The 22,628-nt window shown below is 32.2% G+C and overlaps 1 protein-coding gene across 1 annotated transcript in view; it reads left to right on the top strand.

The window, feature by feature from the left end:
• Window positions 1-22,628, top strand: part of SYNE1 (spectrin repeat containing nuclear envelope protein 1) — a 598,518-nt gene that overhangs the window by 256,112 nt on the left and 319,778 nt on the right. The window contains exons 31-40 of the mRNA XM_074187858.1: window positions 4,244-4,404; window positions 7,208-7,358; window positions 10,911-11,138; window positions 11,635-11,733; window positions 12,439-12,626; window positions 13,861-13,984; window positions 16,085-16,251; window positions 17,059-17,212; window positions 20,250-20,878; window positions 22,059-22,238. Coding sequence (XP_074043959.1) covers window positions 4,244-4,404; window positions 7,208-7,358; window positions 10,911-11,138; window positions 11,635-11,733; window positions 12,439-12,626; window positions 13,861-13,984; window positions 16,085-16,251; window positions 17,059-17,212; window positions 20,250-20,878; window positions 22,059-22,238 — 2,081 coding nt within the window. The remainder of the gene's footprint in view (window positions 1-4,243; window positions 4,405-7,207; window positions 7,359-10,910; window positions 11,139-11,634; window positions 11,734-12,438; window positions 12,627-13,860; window positions 13,985-16,084; window positions 16,252-17,058; window positions 17,213-20,249; window positions 20,879-22,058; window positions 22,239-22,628) is intronic.

The following is a 22,628-nucleotide window of genomic DNA, read 5'->3' as shown; positions in this document are numbered from 1 at the left end:
AAATCAGGAAACTCATTAGAACCAGGTATTTATCAATGTTGATTTAATTAAATTAAGCAAGAATTTTTAAGCAACTCCTATGTGTTTGCTTGGAGCCAAGGATAAAAATACAAAATGAAAGGCATTCATAAAAGATGTCATAGAAGATTTTCATTCTAGATGAAATGATTCTATAAATCACATTAATTTTGTACTTAGCTTGATACTAATTGCTTCAGGGCTGAATCATTATAGAGTTTCTTCATTAACTCTCAATGTGAACTTGATTAAACTATGCACACTTGGAAAAAAGAAAAATGTGTGAAAAATACCTAAGGCCTACTCAAATATGTGTGCATAAACATATGTTTGTATTTTATACATATATACATTCCTATATCGATATGATATAGATATATATGACAATACCTTCAGAAGGACAGATTATAAAGCCCAGAACTGAAGATATTAAACTGTATTATGTTTGAGAAAATAACAGTTTCTATGATTCTGCATACTTCTTCACTTCTTTTTTTTAATACTAGAATTCTTCCATTGGTGACCTATTATTTTGATTCTTGGAACAAAAGAATCACAAAGGAATCAAAATTAGAGATAACAGAGGTCAATGGAGTCACTTGATTGGTAAAAAAAAAAGGTCTACAGAACATTATTCATAATGGCCTATATATGAAAAATTGGTTAAAATATGCTATAAAAAAATTATGTATGACCAGGAAAAGAACTCCCCCAGAAACACAGAGGAATAGTCAGTCTAATAAATTCGTATCCCTTCCTGCTTCCATTCTTGATATTAAAAGAAAAAGGGTCAAGCTTTGTCTTTGCCCTTTATGGAAGATTTATGCAAAAACATAAACAATAATTTAATAGGATAAGCAAACAGAGAATGGATGGAATTTGTAGCAGTGGAAGGAATACCATCATAGAAGAAAGCAAAATTCTAAGCACTATTTTTTTTTTAAAAAAATCCTATTTATCTACTATTTTATGCTCACAAAACTCTTTAGATACCTTATTTCAAAGCATAAAACACCAACCTTGAAAATTAGATCTAGCTGATATTACCATCCATTTTTTTAAACAAATTCACATTTGTCTGGGGCCCCTAGGATAGAATATTGGACTAGGGATCAGGAAAATGAGTTCAAACATGACTTCAGAATTTTAGTACCTATTAATCCTGTAGATAATGGATTATTGTGAGAATTGAGATGAGATAATATTTGTAAAACATTTAACACAGACTCTTTGTAATTGTAATTTACTGTATCTTGTATCTTGTAACATTATAATATATGCAGAGTAGGTATTCTATAAATGCTTATTCCCTCCCTCTGTCCTTTCCACCTACTAATTTATAAAATGCTTTCCATATGTTATCCCAAAACACAGCATATCACAACCACATTAGGGGCAGCCAGGTGGCACAGTGGATAGAGCACCAGCCCTGGAGTCAGGAGGATCTGAATTCAAAACCAACCTTGGGTATTTAATAATTGCCTAGCTATGTGACCTTGGGCAAGTCACTTTAACCCCATTGCCTAAAATGCATAAAAAAATTTAAAAAAACACATTGGAAAGTAGATCAGGTTAATATTATTGTTCACATTTTACAAAGATCAATAATCAATAGGCATATTAAGCACCTACTTTATGACAGACACTATACCAAAAAGAGGAAATAGATGATCCATTCACTCAAGGTTCTCTACCTCTTAAGGATAGACCAACATGCAAGCAAATATAAAATTTTAAAAATGCCCAACCCAGTATCATATACCTAGTAATTAGTAGAGTTGGAGAATGACCATATGTGACCATATTCTATTAGTTCTAGATAATCTATAATTTCTTATTTTTATTGAAGTGCTTTGCATTTAATTATACATCTTTTTTTCACCTGATTTATTTTTCCCCCAGTCCAAAAAATTCATTTATATGTTTGGAAATTTATGAATTCAGAATTTTTTTAAGCATCCTCTTAACTTATCATTGAAGTTTCTGATTCTTCATCTCTCATTATCATAAAAAGAAAGTCAAATATCAGCTAATAAAAATAATATGCAAGATTGAAATCTCCATTGCTCTAAAATTTTAGGTATTGTTTAACTACATACCAATTTGCATTTCAGCTTCCATCAATGCCTTAGTGAATTATTTGTCTGTGTTGGCATGCATGGAATATGAGACATGTCACAAGTCAGAGACTTCACATTCAGGTTCAGTGGCAAATTGTGCACAGTATTCTTGATAAATTATGAAAAGTGGGTATAGGTTAAAAAAAGTTTCATCTTTGCAATTTTTCTATTAAAATTTTTGTAATCTAAGACAAAATCTTAATTTCTTTCAGATTATAATCCTTCCAGCTCTTTGCTGATTTACAAGCTCTGATCTATAACAGCTGTTCTATAATTAGACCTTTATTCCAATTTTTTTATTCCTTTGTCTTGCCATTTGGCAACACTTGAGAGGGCTTATGATAACTAATTCTTTTCCTGAAATAAGATTCAGTCCTAAGAGTTTGTTCTATGTAAATGATTTGTTTTCCTTTTGGTTAATTATATACTCCTTTAAGATTCTCTGGACTTGTATTTTGTTTATTTTTGGTTCCTGAAAAAAATAAAATTTATGATCCCTCAGGACAAAGTTCTTCTTTGACTTAGTTTCTAAGCAATAGAAGCATACACAGTATTGACTTTAAGGTATGGTAAAAGAGTTAAGTTACATATTTGAACTGAAGATTTAATTAAGAATAGCATTTATTTTGACTTGACCCAAAAGTGATTCTTGTTAACAGCAGTTATAGGTGGAGGATTATGGCCCAATGTTCATTGTCTTGTGGAGGGTTTTTACTGCAGGAGTCTTCATTTAGTTCTTTATTAAACCTATTTCATAGACTTCCTTCAAGCAGTGAGCTGGTACATTGAATAGAGCCCTGGGCCTAGAGTAAGGATGGCCCAAGTTCAAATCAAGTGTCAAATACATACTAGCTGGATGATCCTGGACAAGTCACTTAACCTCTATTTGTCTTAGTTTCCTCATCTGTGAAAAGGAGCTCATAATTGCATCTTTCTTCCAGGGTTGTTGTGAAGATCAAATGAGAAATTTGTAAACTACTTAGCATAGTGCCTGACTAAATAGTTCTATATTAATATCAGTGATTATTATATCATGGGTCTTCAAAAATTTTTTTATTGAGATTTGGTCATCTAATGTCATTTGAAAAACTAAGCTATGCATTCTTGTATTTCCTAGATAAACATTGTACCTAGAATTTATTTTCTACAGAATACATAAGAAATAACATAAACCATCTTTTGAAATTCAAGTCAATTTAACAAACATTTATTTCACTTCTGCTGAGTGAGATAAATAATTTAGATTGTTCATGACTCTTGCCTTTATGGAGCTTGCAATCAAAATGAATGAATGAAAAAGCTTGTGTGGGGCACATTCAATGTATCAAAAAATGTGAAAAATCCCTTCCCTTTTTTTCCTATTATCTTCCAATATATTCCATATGTGTCTTGTTTGTATACAGTTATATACTTGCTGTTTCCTTCATTAGTCTGGGAGCTCTTTGAGAGTAGGGAACTTTCCCCCCTTAGTATGTAGCTTCATCTTAGCACAATATTGAGCCTATAGTAGGCTCTTAACAAATGTTTGTTGAATTGACTTGGGTTATAAATAGAAAAAGTAAAACTCTCCCTGCCTTCAAGGAGCTTATACTTTAATCAAAAGAGACAACACATTAAAAAGCACTCAAATTCTATGCACATAGACCTCAAGTGCTGATAGTAAAGTAGTAAGGATGGCAAGATCTAGGGGTCTTTTGATCAGATGACATTCCTAGAGGCCTGTAAAACCCAAAATTAGGGTGGATGTAAGATCTGAACCTTAGGAGACAGTAACAGGGCTGGTAGTCCTCCATTTCATCAAAAGGAATAGTTCTTAAACCCCAATTCATCCAGACAATATGAGCAGTGCAGAAAATGTAGAAGGGTCTATGTCTTTGTGTGTTTGTGTGTGTGTGTGTGTGTGTGTGTGTGTGTGTGTGTGTTCAAAAGATTTAATGGCTTAGAAAATTAAATTTTAGTATTTCTAAGGAGAACACTAAAGAGTTACTCAAAAATTTCCTCAGGGAATGTGTAACTAAAATGAAGAGAACATACTAACAGTAAGAGCAAGAAATCTGGAAGAAAGATTCTCTCTTAGTAATTCCAGTACTTTTTTTCTTTTTCAGGCATTTTCTAAACGGACAGAAGCTATTGCAGCTCAGGCTGAGAATCTTGTGAAGGAAGCATCAGAGATACAGGTGGGATCGAAGACTAAGCAGACTCTTCAGCAACAGGCTATGTCAGTCAAGGAACAAGTCAAAAAATTGGAAGAAACCCTTGAAGAAGAGTATGTGCTTGACAAGTCCTAAACTTTCTTCTCTGAGATAAAGTTTAATATAATCTTCCCCGTATATTGTGTTTAAAATACTCCTTCAAAGTGTTTGTGTATTACAGCATGTTCTGAAATAGCAACTCATTAGCAGGAAGTATCACTAAATTTAGAAGCTAAAATATCAAAAGCAACAACAAAAAAATAAGGATGCGATTTTTGCAGCCTAAAATAATTCTATTCACAAGAAAAAAGCCATACCTATTCAATACTGTGGCCTTTTGTACTCAGATATATATGACTGGATCTCAAGATGGTGCCTATCACTGAGCAGGATTTTTATTGGATTAATCAACCATTAGCAGAGTGTGGAAATACAATTGATTTGCAGGCATGATTTAATATTATATGACTATTGTTATAACTCATAGACCAGTTACCACTAACCAAAAGAAGAAGTTTGCAGTGATTCACCACCACTTGCAGTGATACCAAATTATAATTGGTTTATATGCTATTTTGTGAAGCCGTCTATAAAAAGCTATTGCATTTTTTCAGGCTATTGCTGTTTATTTTTGAAGCAAGAAAGTACAAATGGACTGTACTGTGATTTGTTCATCCCCAAGATTTAGGGCAATTTCTGTGTCTTCCATTGTCTCCACTATGAAGATCTGGAATTTATGGCTTTGCATTCAATATGATTCAATATCATCATCATGACTTTGTCATGAAATGCATTAAAAAATATTTCTCAGTCAAAAATGTCAGGAGAAAGCTACAATATTTGTCACACAGATAAAGCTGACCAATTTTCCATATTATAGCAAAGAATCATCAAAATACCTTCTGTAACATATTACTCACTAATTTATAGATATGCTCTATTCCCATGAAGAATTTTAAAAATGTAAAATGATGCAGCATGTTTAGTGTATATATAGAGCTGACTTTGAAAACAAGAGCACTTGGCTATGTGACCCTGACCCAAGTAACCTAACCTCACCATGCTCAAGGCAACTCTCCAAGAGACTTTTAATTTGCCGAAGAGATGCTGACTTGCATTGGTTAAGACTGTTTCCTCATGGACTATCCCAACCTTAAAATATAGTTTAAGTGAAGTCCCAATTAATGTAAATAGTGAATTCCATGAACTATTGACATTATTTGTATTACTGCATATTTCAATTGAGCTGGAACAAATAGTTTTATTTGGAATCTAATATATTTAACAACTTCATGGGTTTCATTTTTTGCACTAATGAAGTCCTACCTTAACATCTTCATCCAATTTTTACATTTCTCTGAAATTTTAATTGCTAATAGTTTGATTTTCAAATGTTTTATAAAAGTATATAATAAATTGAAAATTTTCATAGATCTCACAAGTTTTGTTTCTATCAAATATAATAGAACATCTTATTTTATTTAAACCATTCCTTATTTCAAAAATGAAACCATAGTAGGGTATTTACATATTGCAACAATTGATCAGATAGCTACCATTGCCTTCATAAGGAATAAATGCTATAAAATATATTTGACATAAAAATCACCATAATCCTTCTCTCACATTCTATTCTTGCATTTAATATAACTCCCATAAATTCCAGGGGAATGGTTATGCAATCATGCTAACCTGGCCATTTCAGTTGCCCACAAGTAATGCCACATTTTTTTTTCCATGATATCTTCAAGTGCCTTTTGGGAATCAGGGTAGCTCTTTAATTTTGGTCTGATGACACATATTCTTAATAAGATCAAGTTGTTTGCTTAACCTTTTTTTTTATAGGCAGTATGACACAAATGTAAAACCATTTACCGAATTATATGAATAGTCTTAATGCAAACCAAGAATTCAAATGGAAACATTCACTTCATATGTTCATAAAAATAGTGAATCCTAAAGTGTTCACAAATAGGAAATGATTTCTCAATAACAGTAGTTGCATAAAAAGGGGGTGGGTGATCAGAATCCCACAAAAAGTAAAAGAGTATTGGTATCATAACATTTCAGGAGTTTTAGGATTCATTGCAAGAAGGAACTTTTTTTGCATGGCAGCATGTCCTCACATAGATTTTAAACTTTCTAATGATAAATAAAAAAGCATATTTTGTGAACCAAAGCATAAGGATGTCTTTAAAGTGAACATTTTTAATTTCCCCTTAAACTGAGGGATTTTGTGATGTGAAAGCAAGTCAGTTTAAATTTTCTTGCAGTGTAGTAGCTTGTCTTCCCACCATTAAGATCAAAGGATCATAGAATTAGTGTTGGAAAGGACCTTAGATTCCACAAGTCCAATTCTTTATTTTATTAATAAGTATATACAGGCACAAATTAAGTGACCTAGCTAAGGCCACAGAGTTAGTGAGTGTCTGAGACAGGATTTGAACTCTTCTTCCTGATTCCAAAGCCAGAGAGCACTATGTAATCCACTTCACCCCCTCCCAGCAGTCTCTCTTCTTTTTTCTTTTTTTTTTACATAGTTTCAAATTCTTTTTGTTATATTGTTTTTATATCATTTTGTATGTATGTGTGTTGGGATGGTGCCATTGTTATAGTATATTATATAGTTGGTCAAATCTTAACATCATGCTTCTATTTGTTTTGCATGTACCTATCATGCAAAATCATTTAATGGAGAAGATGAAGTCCTGTCACTCCTGTTTATACATATAAAATATGCCTCTCCTTTAAATGGTCAAAAAAGTCAACGTGGCCACAAATGTCTTTATAAATTTACACTTCATAATTTAAAGAAAACATTAATGATAATATATATTAAAATACTGCATTTTGTTCACTTGATCTGGTTAATTTTAGTATTAAAACCATGGAAATGGTGAAAAACAAGTGGGAGCATTTTGGCAATATTTTTGAGGCCCTCTCCGTCTGGATTACTGAAAGAGAAAAAGAGTTGGATGCCTTGGAAACTTCATCATCTCCTTGGGACATGCAAATCAGCCAAATTAAGGTGATCTGTTCACATGTTGCATTTACAATTCATATATATGTAGCTTTGAAGAAACCCTCTGCCCCCTTTTTTAAAAAAAAATTCCTTTCTTGTTACTGAGGGCTGATATTTTTCTTGTGTGATTGTATTTAATTTGCGTGTTACATTTGTAAAAAAACAAAGCAAGATGGAGGGCTTTGATGGAGTCTGTGCAAACCTTTTTAAAAATATTGTCTTCTATTAGTGTTTGATTTATACATACAAAATTCACACTGTATGTGATGCCATTAAAAAATTGTGGTTGCATAATTCTTTTCTTTGGCTTTGAATAAATCCCTTTGGGGGTCCTTTTTTTACTATTCAATTAGGTAACACAAAGGAAAACATTCATCTTTTAAAAATAATGTCAAAGAATCATTTCAAACATTTTAATAATTTGAAAACAGTAGTTACCTTAAATAACCACAAGGAGGAGATCACACAATTCTATTCTCAGTTTCAGAGTATCATTCCTTAGCACTGAACATAAGGCTTATATTCAAATGACTTCGCTCTAGATCCTTTCCTATTTAAAATAGTGCTCTGTATGTTATCACATATAATTGCAGTTGAAAAGGATGAAGTGGGAATATAATTTTAGCTTATATGACGTATAGCGCTCTTAATCCTTAAATAGGAGGAAATATTGTCATGTAGTTAGTATTGTTGAAAGTATCCTCTTTTATCTCATCATTTATGCATTTCAAAATTATTTTTCACAAATTTTCTTGTTTCTTTTATAATACATCAGTCCCCTGTCCTTTTATCAGGGACAATGTGGGCACTGGTAAAGAAACACCATTCATTACTATATCTTAGAACAAAAAATAGATATGTGCATAGAGAGTGGAGGAAGTGGTGACTCCCTACCAAGACAGAAGTTGATTCATCATTAATAATTACACATGATGTGCAAACAAGCACCTACACCTTTGTACAAACAGCCTGTATATGTCTGCTGGGTTTTCCTAAGGTAAATTGATTCTATATACCAGATTCATAAAAAAGTTTTCATTCCTCCAAATTGTGAAAACTATAAAATTACCTTTTGTTTCATTAAATGAAGTTCAAGGTACATAACTGAGGATTAGAAAAAATAAAACTATTACATTTTCTATGTCAACATAATGATTATTTCTTTCTTCCTCCCTTGCTTATATACGACTTTTAGCTTAACAAATTTTTTCATAAGTTTACTTTGATATCAGTAATATTCCATAAGTACTCCTGAATTGTATGTCAATGATCATATCACAATGAAGGAAAAGAAATACTTTTTTTAATTTAAAGAAATACACTTCAATTGCTCACTCTACTTTAGAAATATTCAAATAGACTAGCAGTGTACAGACAACATTTTGTGAAACTTTATGGAATTTCATGAGATTTTTCCCAGTTTGTGAGGGTCCTACACTTATCTTCTACCCAAAATATTACTTTGTATTTATTTTGAATATATTTAGTATTACTTAACTCTCTACATAGTTTTCTTTTTCCTCCAAAGGAATATAAGATATTTGTGGGATTGGAAAGTATCTAGTTCCTGACCCATAGGTTTATAATAAAAGATTATTGAATAACAGTATGGGTGAATGATTATGTATTTTTATCTAGAAAACAAGGTAATTTCTAACAATATCCATGATAACTGGGAATTCAGGAACTGAATTTTCACTTATAAAACAAATCAGCAAAATGAATTCTAAGAAATTGATGCTTTAGTATTTATATGAACATATACACTTTAAATTGAGCCCCTTGTCATAAACCTTTAATCTCTGATTTGGTTTTCATTAAGTATTCAGTTTCTAAAATATAAACTATAATATGTGCTCCATAGAGTTTTCATATTATGATTGTACCATTTTAATTAAGAAATAGTTTAATATTCTAAATATAATTATGAAACTAATTTATCTTTAAAAAACCCTTTAGAAATACTAAAAAACACTTATTTTCTTTAAAGTTCTACTGTGAACATATGGATCTAGCTTAAGAATGATTTTTATCCTCTATATTGTTTCAAATAAACAAGATATCTTGATATTTAGATACTTTTATATTTGAAGGAGGAGAAATCCCACCATCTACCATCTTAATTATTTGGACATGAGATTTTTGTTTAAATTTTTGACCTTTCATTTTCTTTAGAGGAGTGGAAAGGAATAATTTGAGAATAAACAGGCTTCTATATCTGCAAGTGAGGCTCCATGACTATGATGCAGCTACTATTTCATTCAGTGAATTTCATTACTTTGTTTTGTTCTGTGTGGGAGGAAAGGTTCTAGATCTGTAATTCTATTCATGTAGTAAAAAAATTCCTTAAGATTAGTTTTTTTATCTCAATTCAAAAAACCATATTAGAGACATAACTTTACATATGGATGGAGAAAATAATCCAATAAAACAAAAAAGTTACAAAACCACAAACAAACAAAAACTGCTTATCAGTTGTGTTGAGTTTATTTTCTCTTCATCCTTTATTCCCGCCTTTAAAAAATAGTATTTGATATAGGAGTGCAGAGAGGTAGTAGAAGAAACTGGGCAATGTAACAACAAATCTCATCAATAAAAAATGTTTTAAAAAAAAACCTACCCTCCACTGATGTAGATTGCCTACTTATCTATAATTTTGAATCTTAGAAAGTTACCTGAATCACTGTGAGATAAATTGACCCTCCCATGTTCACAGCTGGTTTCCTAACTCCAGGTATCCTAGTGTCCTAATTCAAAGACCAGTCCTGTATCCACTACACTACCATATACTTTTCCCCACAAATATCATATTGTAATTTTCATATGTACCATATAGCACAATAAAATCTACATTTACAAAAGTAATGAAGTTTAGAGACATCTTTGTCTTTTGTAATAGAAGTCTATGGAACACACATGTTTGATTTAATGACTATTTTACATGTCTCCTTTGAAGAAACTGAATAGAAGTTATGGTAGGGTTGGGAGATTTCCCTTTCCTCAAATCTATAAATGAAATATCTTGGTTAAATAAGATGAATCCCAGGTTCTGTTCATTATCTGAATTATATCCCTGAACTTGAAACATAGTAGGCACTTAATAAATGTTTTTAAATTTGATTTGACTTGAGATAAATTGTGGAATTTATAAACCAGATCTTCTATTTCCACTGAAACCCTTATTATTATTTTGCCACATGCAGAAACAGGCAGTCTTAATCACTGCACATTCGACCATCTGTTCATTTATTTGCAGATTTTGTGGTACAGCAAGAGAGAGACAGAGAGAGAGAGGAAAGGAAGGAAGGAAGGAAGGAAGGAAGGAAGGAAGGAAGGAAGGAAGGAAGGAAGGAAGGAAGGAAGGAAGGAAGGAAGGAAGGGAGAGAGAGGGAAAGTGAAACAAAAGTTATAATTATGATATTCCTCAAATTGTTCCAAAATACATTACAAATACTATTCAAGAAAATTTTGATGCTTTTCTCAGTATTCTATAAAAATTTCCGTATAGGAAAAACGAAGCACACTGGGTCTACATTATTGTTTTCTTTCAAAACTTAGGTTATTCTCAAGAGAATAGAAAATAATCAAAGTGATATTCTAAGACTGGAAGAGGAAACTCAGTCTTTTGCTCAGTTTATCACTACTGGAGAGTCTGCTCGAATTAAAGCCAAATTGACACAAATAAGGAGACGTTGGGAAGAGTTAAGGGAGCATGCCCAGTGTCTGGAAGCAACACTCCTGGAAAATGAATCTCAGCAACAAAAGTTTGAAGAAAGTCTCAAAAAGGTATAAGATTATCAGAACTGACTCATTTTTATTTAACTTATTTATTTATTTGCAGGGGATATAGATTTTTTCAAATCTATTCCTACTTTACTACAATATTCCAGTTCCATGTGAAATAAATATATATATATACATATATATTTGTGTATGTATATATAAAAAACCTAATTTTCATATTCCTATGAATTATATAGTAAGTTTAAAGTAATTTAAAAGATACTTATTGGACAAGATAGAAATGTTGTTTTACACTGTGTTTAATTTAGCTTGGATTTTGAATAAAATCTTTCAAACCCTGTAGCAGTAAAGAAACTGTTATTTTTTCTTTTAGATTTTTCAGTTTTCAAAATTTGTCATCCAGTTATAAAATATTTATGTTGCAACAAATGGGCATGTCATTCACTATTTAATACTGGACTAGATAGGATTGAGGGGTTTTTTTTGCCTCAATACACTTATTTTGATCATTAAACTTGCATTTTCATTAATGTTTTAGGTCCAACAATCTGTGTCTGAATTTGAAGATAAATTGAATGAACCAGTTAAAGTATGTTCTTCAGCTTCAGAGACATACAAAGCTCTCCAAGAACATATGGTAAGAGAATGTTTTATATTTTCCATTTGATTATCAACTTGGAAATGTGAAATACAGCATGGTTGTACTTTTTATTTGTGAATAGAAAACTTTATTTCTTGAAAGAAAAGAGTCAAGATTATCAGTTAAAGTTGAAATTTTATTAGTTTTTAAAAATATTGTTTTCAAAGTTTGATCAATATTACATTTTAGATTATATAAATGTATAAAATCATTTCATAATGTTTATGAAACACCTTTTTATGAAAAAAATTATGATCAGAGATACAGGGTGACTGAGAGTGGGAAGTTAGGTTGATACGAAGGTTTCTGTGAATCTAACACTGAAGTTGCAAATCTTTCTTTTCATAAATTAGGAAAAATCACTTCCAATCTCTGGACTTCAGGTTCCTCATCTCTAAGTGAGGTTGCTTGAATTATATAATATTAAGTGTACTGTAAAGTTCTAGAGATTAACTCAGAGATTATTTTATACTCTTTTTTTAGGAGAGAGGGCACATTAATTTTTCACTTACTGATATATCTGAAATATCTAAATCATACTGGTAGGTGTGGGAACTCTTTTTCCAGCACTACAGACTACATTTGAGAATTGAGGTGATAGTTCTGGTAATGCTATCTTAAAAAAATACTTTTATATTTATTAGCTCTTTTAAAAATAAAAATTATGCTTCTTCTTTTATATTCCTTTTCCATGATTATCAGGATCTCTGCCAGGCTTTGGAAACAATGAGCAGTACAGTTAACTCTTTGTCAGTGAGTGCCCACAAGGTTATTAACAAGGATTCATCTATTCAAGAAGTCATGACTCTCCAGCAAAGATATGAAAAGATGATTGGTAGCACTAAAGAACAACAAATGATGCTAGAGAATCTATTGACCCACTGGCAGAGGTGAGTCCATTGTGCTAAGGTTAGGTGGCATAGCTCTTCATCATTTCATGAGAGATGGAAAGCATAGACTGAACATTTTCTGTGCAACACTTATTTAATATGAAAAGACATTTCTGGACATGAAGAAATAATTTCCAAAAAAGGAAAATCAAATTATTATTAACTACTTGAAAAAGTCTTTAGATGAAAACTAAAATGACTTTAATTCACACTGAGCAAATGTGTAAATTATCAAAAAGCAATGAAATTCAATGTCTACAGAGCTGTGGCAGAATGAGTATAGTTATTAATTTCTGGTTATTTAATTGCAAACTTCTAAAGCCTTTTTGGAAAATATTCTGACTGTATGCAAGAAAAATTACAAACAGCACAAAAAAATACTAAAAAGTCATCTGCTTTTATTCAAGTATTGATCTATTGAGAATATGCCCTCAAAAATCAATAAAACAAAAATGGAAAAAAAACTTACTTGTTCAGGATTTTTCACAGCAGTATGACATGAAATCACAAAAATCTGGAATAAGTTTAAATGTCTCAAAATGAGACCATGGTTAAAGAAAACATGTATATTTATATAATTGAGTATAATAATGCAAATAAAAATGCAAATACTAAGAACAAGGAATAAAAAACAATCTTGAAAGATCATCATGAAATAATGCAAAGGAAAAAATAAAATCAGAAGAATTAACTACCCATTGACCATACCATTGTTGTTTTTGAACAACATTTTTGGAAAGGACCAATGATATCAGCGAATAATGTCTTGACTTGCCTTCAGTTCACTTAAATTCAATCTTTGCAAATTCACAAACCATTTTAGATAAAAAAGTGAATGAAAATCAATGGAAAATATATTCTAAAAGACTTGGAGTAATTGACTAATTACTTCTCCATTACATATTAAATTCTTATAAGAATACATTAATTGATTAATCAATGTGAATATAAATATTATTGAACAAGTTTGATTGAATTTGTGCTTAACATTTTTTTAGCATTAAATAAGACCTCCCTGGTGTTCAGTTTAAGGTGCTTCACAGTTTTGAAGTGATTCTTTCAGGGAAACTTTGAAAGTACAGAATCCTTGAGCTGTAAACTCTAAAATAACCTGCCATGCTTTTACCTGTAGGGTAAAAAAAAAAATCTCAGTCACAACTCTACAAACTTCAAAAGAATAGCTCTTCTAATGTGATAAGTTTAAACTAATTTTCCTTAACTCTACTTTCTTTAGGTTAGAAAAAGAACTATCCTCTTTTCTGACCTGGTTGGAGCGATGTGAAGCAGGAGCCAGTTCATCAGGGAGTGGCATTTCTGCAGACAGAGTCAAACTGGAGGGTGAACTTCAGTTAGTACAGGCAAGTGTCAGCAAACAATATGAGTAGGGAAGATTATATTTCTTTGAATGTTGTAAAGATGTTGGAAGGAATTGCTCAATGTGCAGCTTGCCAAGATACTTACTTGAGATTTTCAAGTTGCCTTGGAAAGAAACAAAAGAATGTTACTAGAAAAATGATGTCACTCATTAGTAAGGGTTGATACATGATTAGTAAGGGTTGATACATGATCTGCCAAGGAGAACTTAGGATATAGAATAATGATGTTTTCATAAATAATTATTATCTATAAGAAATATTACAATATGACAGGAAAGAAGGAGAATATTTCATTCTTAGGAAAAAAGAGGGAGTGAGAAAGAATTTCACAGGGGAGAAGTTTTAAAATAAAACATTATCCTCAATGTTATATGCATATCCTTCCCTTAAATTCATATAATCTTTGATAAAAAAATTGGAAGATATGACCTCTTCATCACAATAGTTCCCATTTATTTGGGTCTTAAGGAAACATTTATCTTTAACAATTAAGATTATTCCCTCAAAAACTTGGCTTCCTCAAAATTCCTTCATCCCATACTTACAGCTGGTACCTGTGTGCAATATATTGAAATAAGGACAAAATGAAAGAAAATATCTATTTTCATTTTATTAGGAGATAAACATTTAAGCAGATCAATATGATTTAACTAGTGAAAAGTTAGACCACTAACAAGAAGAAATTACTGGAAAGTATATCTAGCTTGGAAGTGTCACCTGAATTGATCATTACAGAAAGTAATGACTTCAAAAAAGGAAAATGATGATAGAACCACTAATGTAACTAGAAACATACACTTCTTGAGAAAGCCCATTTCAATTTCAGAGAGCACTCAAATTTTGCCTTATATTAAGATTGAAACTGCGTCTTGTAAAATTGCCACCCCTTTCTTCTGGTTCTGGTCTCTGGGGACAGGCAGGGGGAAAAAAATGCAATCCTTCTTTTACATGAAAATCTATTAAATACATAAAGGCAACTTCCACATACTCCCTTCTTCAAGTTAAAACATACCTAATTGCTTCAGTCAGTTCTTTGTATGACATGAACTTGAGATTTTTCAAGTCCTAATAAATTTCTAGATGTTCCCCTATTTTCAACACTCTTCCAAAAATGTGGCAAGCTGAGCTGAATGAAATATTCCATATATAATTGCTTTCCAATCATCACCAATCTTGTCCTTTTTTGTGCATTTCAGCACTCAACTACATCTCTCTTCCTGCAAACTCTCTTTTTTCTGTTTTTGTGACATTACGCTCTCTCTCTCTCTCTCTCTCTCTCTCTCTCTCTCTCTCTCTCTCTCTCTCTCTCTCCCTCTCTTAGTGATCCCTCCTACATGTCTAGTTGCTCCTTCTCAGTCTTCCATATTCCACTATTCATCTCTTTTCCTTCTGCCAGCTTTGGGTGTGTCTCATAGTTCCTTCTCTGACTTTCTTCTTTTTCTACATTTCCTTTTAAATACCTTCTTTGGGTTCAAAAATAATTTCTATGCCTATGACTCACAGTTTTATAAATGTATCCCTGTCTCTCAGAAATTCTGGATTCAGTGTTCTCTAAGCATCTCAAATGCAATATCTAAAATAATAATCATTTTATTTTCCCTCATATCCACCTCTCTCCCTTATTTCTTTTTGTCTTTTGAGGGTACCACCACATTTTAGTCACCCAAGGTTCACAACCTAGAAGTCATTCCTTGATTTTTATTTTTTTGGTTTTAGCAAGGCAATGGGGTTAAGTGACTTGCCCAAGATCACACAGCTAAGTGAGTATTAAGTGTCTGAGTTCAGATTTGAACTCAGGTCGTCCTGACTCCAGAACCAGGTGGTCATTCCACTATACCACCTAGCTGCCCCACTCTCTTACTCTTGCCCCACTTCTCACTCCCTTAATCAGAAAAAGAAGAACCAAGAGTAGGGTCTAAGAAGTTGGAGTAAGATGACAATGATAACTGGAGCAGAGACAATGTGATTGAGATATTTGAAATAAAATGAATGGTTGTAGGGTCCTTTCCAGTTTAGATTCTTGAATGCTCAACTCCCAGTCTGTCCTTTCACAATGACATGTATATCTTCTTTTAATCTCAGGTTCTGCAGAATGAAGTTGTATCCCATGCTTCACTGTATAGCAATCTCTTGCAGTTGAAAGAATCTCTCTTCTCAGTGGCTTCCAAAGATGATGTGAAAGTGATCCAGCTACAACTGGAGCAGCTGGATGAAAGATGGAGAGTTTTGCCTCAAATAATTAGCAAAAGGTTTGTTTTTCCTGAAAATTCTCACTTTGACTCATGTGTAGATGATGAGACTCCTAAATTGAGAAAGCCAGTTATCAAGTGAACATTGGTCTTAGAGTCAAAAGACAAGAATTTTTGTGACCATTTTCTACTTCATGATTTTGGACAATTCATCTCCTTTCTCTGGGCCTTAATTCCCCCAATCTGGCGATGAGAATGACAAGACATCTGGGTATTGTTAAGCAGTACTTCCTATATTCATAGCTATAAACTAACCTCCTTCTTTTTTATAGTTTTAACTCTGGGGCAGAATGGTGTAATGGGGGAAAAATTGGTTTGACTTTGGTGTAACTATGAGCTCTGAAATATAATTTTATAAATATAAATAGTTTTATGAGTATAGATTAAAAAAAATTTCTCTCAGTCCTAGTATCTTATCTATTAAAAATGAAGATAATACTACTTGCTCTAATTCACAAAATTATATGAATAGCTCACGTGTGTTTAATGTTTTAATGTTTGCAAAGCACTTTACAAATATTATCTCATTTCATCCTCAAAATGTCTTTTGGAGGTAGGTATTATTTATTCCCATTTTTACATATGAGGAAACTGAGGCAGACAGCAATTAAAAGGGCTACCCAGAATCATTTAGCTAGAAGTCAAATTTGAGCTGTCTTCCCGACTGCCTAGTCTTCTATATGCTAAGCCACCCAGCCATCTTTTGAGGAGAGTAAATTGTAAAATTATAATCTCCTTATAAATGGGAATTACTTCAGACTACTTTTGAACCTTAAACACTCTCTTCCCCTTTCTCTTTCTGTACAGAATTAGTTTACTCCAGTCCATAGTTGCTGAACACCAACAATTCGATGAACTGCTACTTTTGTTTTCTGTCTGGATTAAGAAGTTCCTCAGTGATTTACAAAGCACTTCTGAGATCTGTGTAATGGACCATCAAGCTGCACTTGCTCAACATAAGGTAAGGCACAGTGATTTCCTTTTAGACTGAAGGAAAACATACAAAGGAATGAAAAGTTCAATTGATAAGCAATCATGAAGCCCCTTCTTAGCACTGTGAATACAAAGAAAGGCAAAAAACAGTTCCTGCCCTCAAGGAGCTTACATTCTAATGACTACGTACATGGAAGATATTTATGTTAGACAAAGTAAACTGAGGATCATCTTGGGGAAGGGTATGAGCTTTAAAGGAGATTGTGGAAGTTTTCTTTTTGGAAGACAAGAATGGAAGCATTTATTAAATATAGATAATGATGCCAGGAAAGGTAAATATTTATTTGGAAGCCACTGAAATCATCATTATCATTGAATAGGTATCAACTAGGTATTTATTAATACTAGGTATTTTTATACTAAATTTTGTGCTCCTACTATATGCAAGGTACTATGTGAATCATTAGGTATAAATAAATAAATAAATCTTATTTGTTAAATGCAATGGAAAGAACTATGGCTCTGGTTGTCATAAGATCTGGCTTTTAATCCCATCTCTCATTCTTAATACTTGTGTGATCTGGATCAAGTTACTTAGGTCTTATTTTCCCTGTCTTTGAAATAAAGAATTAGAATTATTAGTCCTGGAGGCCTAGTTCTTTGATCCTATGATTTTTAAGTATATATATATATATATAAACCTATCTGACGTTTTGTGCTAACTAAATAGACACAATCCCCTTACCATTTTTGTTAATTAACTTAAGCAACAGTTTTATGATTTGTTTCCCCTCCCATAGTACTGGATGAAATATATTTTAAAATGAAATATTTAAAGCCCATCATCATCATTATTATTATATTTTTTCTCTTGTTCTCATCTAGACTGGGAGCAGCTAGGAGGCACAGTGAATAGAGCCCTGGAGTCAGGAGGATCCAAGTTCAAATCTGAACTCAGACACTTAATAATTGCTTAGCTGTGTGACCTTGGGCAATACACTCTTAACCCCATTGCCTTAAATAAATAAATAAAATTTTTAAAAAAAGAAAATCAAGACCTATGTCTTAACTTTTACCATGCCTCAGTATAAACTCTTACTTAGCGTGACAGTAGTTTCCCCTACATGTAGTAAATCATTTTGCCTATTATAAAACATTTTTCTACTGAAAGTTAGCTGGTCATAGTATACTTCACAGAAATACATCTTTCCATTATACTGATTCAGGAGGAGGAATTAGCATATTATTTTATTTCTATTACTACTTTTTTATTCTTTATCTGCCATCATCACTCAGGAATCTTTCCATTATTGACTATATGTATTACCTCGTTCAGAATTTTATTTCTATCCTTTGCATTTTCTGCCGCCCATTCCCAACCCCATACATGAAATAACATTGCTCCTCAACCCCAGCTTTCAGAATCCTTAATTTCTTCAGGTGCTTTATCCCTTTCACCCATTCCCAGTTGTTATTTTTCTCTCCCATTTAAATCTTTCTAAGAGTCTGCACTTGAGTTTTTCTCCCCCCCCCCCACTCTCTCATTGATGTTATACTTTGTTATGTGTATGTAAAATGTAAGCCCTTTGAGGGCTGGGAAGAACTATTTAATTTTGGTCTTAAAGTACCTCATAGAGAGCATTTAAAAAGTGGATATTTTATATAGATGTAGAAATATTTGTTGCATTAAAAATTTTGGAGATATATATATTAAACATATATAAATAGCAATAATATTAATATGGATAATCTGTGCTTTGATAGACTTCCAGTCTTTATGAAGTTCAGTTTTACTAAAAATCCCAGATTTATGAAATAAAAGTAATTATAGTCATTATAAGATTCAATGTATTATAACTCCCATCTGGTAGAAGCAGCTCTGAGAGGTTCAACAATTTTTCACTACTTAATATGCTTTGTATATGTGATTTTTATTGAATTTTCATATTCTGTTTAACAATTTCAATGATTTAATATAAAATTTCTATTATCCTACAATGTGACAGACCAGTGGGGACCTGGTCAACTTTCTGTCTTTGGACATGTCTCTCTAATATAAACTAGATTAAGTTGATTTGTGCCTACATTAATATTTAAACATTGTCAAATTTCTTCCTACTTCTTCAAGCATTTTTCTAAAATTGACTAAAATTCTATTTTATGTAAAATTCCATTTCATATGATTATCTTAATCCTAACTCATTCTGTAAAATTAGAATTATGTGAAAAATCTGGGTTTAAAAGACATTTAAAAATAACTGCTTTCTTTACAAATTATTATTTTTTTAAAAAAATTCAGTATTGTATACTTTAAAAGCATCCCTATTTAAAGTATAATTTCAGTTTTTAATCCCCATTTCAAAAAGTTTTCCTCTTCAAATCCTCCCAAACTCTTTCTCTATGTCTTCAAAAGACTTTTTAAAAAATGCTACTTTATTTATTCATTAGTACATTCACCTATTCATTCAATAATTCATTCATTCATTCATGTACATATTCAATCTCCCTATCCTACCAATATCCAATGTTAGTTCCTTTAAAGCAGAGACTGCTTTTTTTAACTTATAATATAACATTTTTGACTTATACTTCTCCATCACACAAACTATGGTCGTCCCAACTAGCATTCAGAATTTTCCTCACATGTGGTATTCCATCTCCCATTATGGAATTTTTACTCTGACTTGTACCCCCGTTAGAAATGGAATTCTTCTTCACCTTCACCACTAATAAACCTTAGTTTTCCTTCTAGATTCAACTCAAATTTCACCTTCTAAATGAATCTTTTTCCTGTTTTTCTCAGAAATTACCTTAAATCTGTTTAGCTCGAATATTTGTAGTGTCTTCCCTTACTAGACTGTAAACTACATTTTTGTCTTTGAATTTCCAACAACTAGGATTTTGATTGGATTGTTTTTTCTTTTTGTTTTGTTTTATTCTTCTAATATCCGGCAGAACAATGAGGGAATGTAAAAGAAATGAACTTAAATTGTAGATTAGACTCATTGTATAAAAGGAGACATCTCCATGGTTAGACTGCTTTTAATATTTATTTATATTTTTAGGACCACTCAACAGAAGTAGAAAGGAAGAAGGAAGAGATGCTTCAGCTAAAGGCTCACTTAGCAAAGTTATGCTCTTTCAGCAGAGGAGAGGATTACCACACTCTGCAGGGCAGAGCAGAGGATTGCTTCCAGTTGTTCCAAGAGGCCAGTCAAATGATTGAGAGAAGGCAACTTGCATTGAATGAACTGACCCAGTTCCTTAAGGCACATGCTTCTTTATCAAGTCTTCTCCATAGGCTAAGACAAACTGTGGAAGCTACCAGTAAAATGGATAAGACACAGTCAGAATTATTGGAGAAGGATTTAAATAATGCTATTATGGATGCCAAAAATTTAGACTGTACTGCAATTAGTTTAGATGGACTTCTTACAAAAGCCCAGTATCACCTGAAAAGTGGCAGTTCTGAACAGAGAGCTTCCTGTAGGAGAATGGCAGATCAACTTGGTTTAGAATTAGAGAACATCCAGAATCTCCTGGGAACCAAACAGAGTGAGGCAGAAGCCTTTGATGCCCTGAGAAAGGCTTTTGCAGATCACAAAGAAGTCCTTCTGAAGAGTCTTGAAGATATTGAAGAAAGAACTGACAAAGAAAGGTTAAAGGAGCTCACCCAGCAAGCTATTCAACAAAGGTAGAAGAAACATTCAGCTTTTCTTCTTTTTACAATTTTTGCTGTTTGTTTCTACTAGAGAATTTTTTTAAATCACTTTTTTTTAATGGCACCCAGGGCCCTCTTTGTAGGTCCCCAGAAAGCTATTCTAATTTCAACAGCATCTACTCAAAAGTGTAGGTCAAAAGCCCCTAATTTTGTATTTACTAATATTAGGCAAGCCACTGAGACATTCTTGCAAAACAAAAGACATTTATTCCAACTTCATATTAAATTAATTAAAAGAGATCTCATACCCACCCATCCCACATCCTCCACATAAGGTTATATTTTTCCTAAAGGTTCTCAAGATACCAATATGGATGGGAACATGCTAAGAAAGATATGTGACTGTGTAGTTTATCTGACTGATACTGCACAATCACAGATGTACTCTATTAATGACATTACATTGCTTTCTGATGCATTTTTGTGATCTTTTGAAGTTGATTATCTCTGCTTTGTAATGCTTATCTTCAGTTCTCTTCCTAGGGAAGAGGTCTGCAAACACTTTAGGATATAGCTTCTGAAGCTATATTAGTTCAATGGGTGACTAACACAGATCTCAGCCATCACACCTGTCTAAAAATTCATTTCTGCAGCCATTTTAAATGTTTTTCTTTAACTCCTTTTCTTCTGTGGTTTTCAAAGCTCATTTGGTCTAAATTCTTATCAGTCTTAAAGTGAGAATATTTTTACTATTTCCATGATAGTTACTAGGTAAAAGAGATTCAAAGGGGGATGGAGAATTTCATCTTAATTTATTTTATTTTGCTCTCTGTTGACAGCAGAAGTGTTTGTTTCCTATATTATATAGATTCACCTTTCACATAATAAGTACCAAATAAACCTCTCCTAAACTGAAATTTATTGAATAGAATTTCTTACTATAATAGGTAAAAATTAAGGATACAATTAATTTGAAATTCAAGTCTTTTTAACTATATAAATATAACTAGAGGGTCACTATCAGGTTAGGTAGATGGGATAATTTATTTTTTCTTAACCACAATAACTCTCAGACATCAACTACTAAAGTCTTAGAGGGTTGTGAACTAGACTGGTAAATGGGATTACCACCAACAATTTTATGGATTATTTAAATATAGACAGTCCTTGGATAAATTTTTAAAGGAAAGTAATTGAACATTTTCACTTGTAGGTTACGAGTTTTTAATCAGTTAGAAGATGAGTTGAATTCTCATGAGCATGAATTGTGGTGGCTGAAAGACAAAGCTAAACAAATAGCTCAAAAGGATGTTACTTTTGCACCAGAATTTGATGAAGAGATAAACCGTTTGGAAGCTTCCTGGGATGACACAAAGAAGCTAATTCATGAAAAGTAAGTCAAATGCTCTCAGAAAAACTGGGTCCTTTTATGATTCTATGAGAAAAGCAGATACTGGATTTTCAATTTTGGTATTCTGCATTCTTCTAGATATTTCCTCACAATATATTAACTTATTTTGGGATATTATATTTATATGAAAGTTAGTTTTGAAATGGGAGTTGAGAACTTTAAAAAAAGTATACCTAAATCTCATTACTATTCATTAACTGTCATGGAGGCTGTGAAGATAGGAGCCCCAGGGGAAGGGAAATTTCATCATTACAGTTCCAATGAAAGAAGAAGCAGTGAGAAAGGGAGAAATGTTCTTTTTAAAAAACATATGTGTATATGTTTATTTATATGTGTGTATGCATATATATATACATATATATTATTTTCCTT

This window comes from Macrotis lagotis, chromosome 5, assembly GCF_037893015.1.
Source record: "Macrotis lagotis isolate mMagLag1 chromosome 5, bilby.v1.9.chrom.fasta, whole genome shotgun sequence".
In the NCBI taxonomy this organism is placed as follows: domain Eukaryota; kingdom Metazoa; phylum Chordata; class Mammalia; order Peramelemorphia; family Peramelidae; genus Macrotis; species Macrotis lagotis.
Note: the sequence above shows the minus strand (reverse complement) of the source record. Positions and strands in the feature narration are given on the sequence as shown.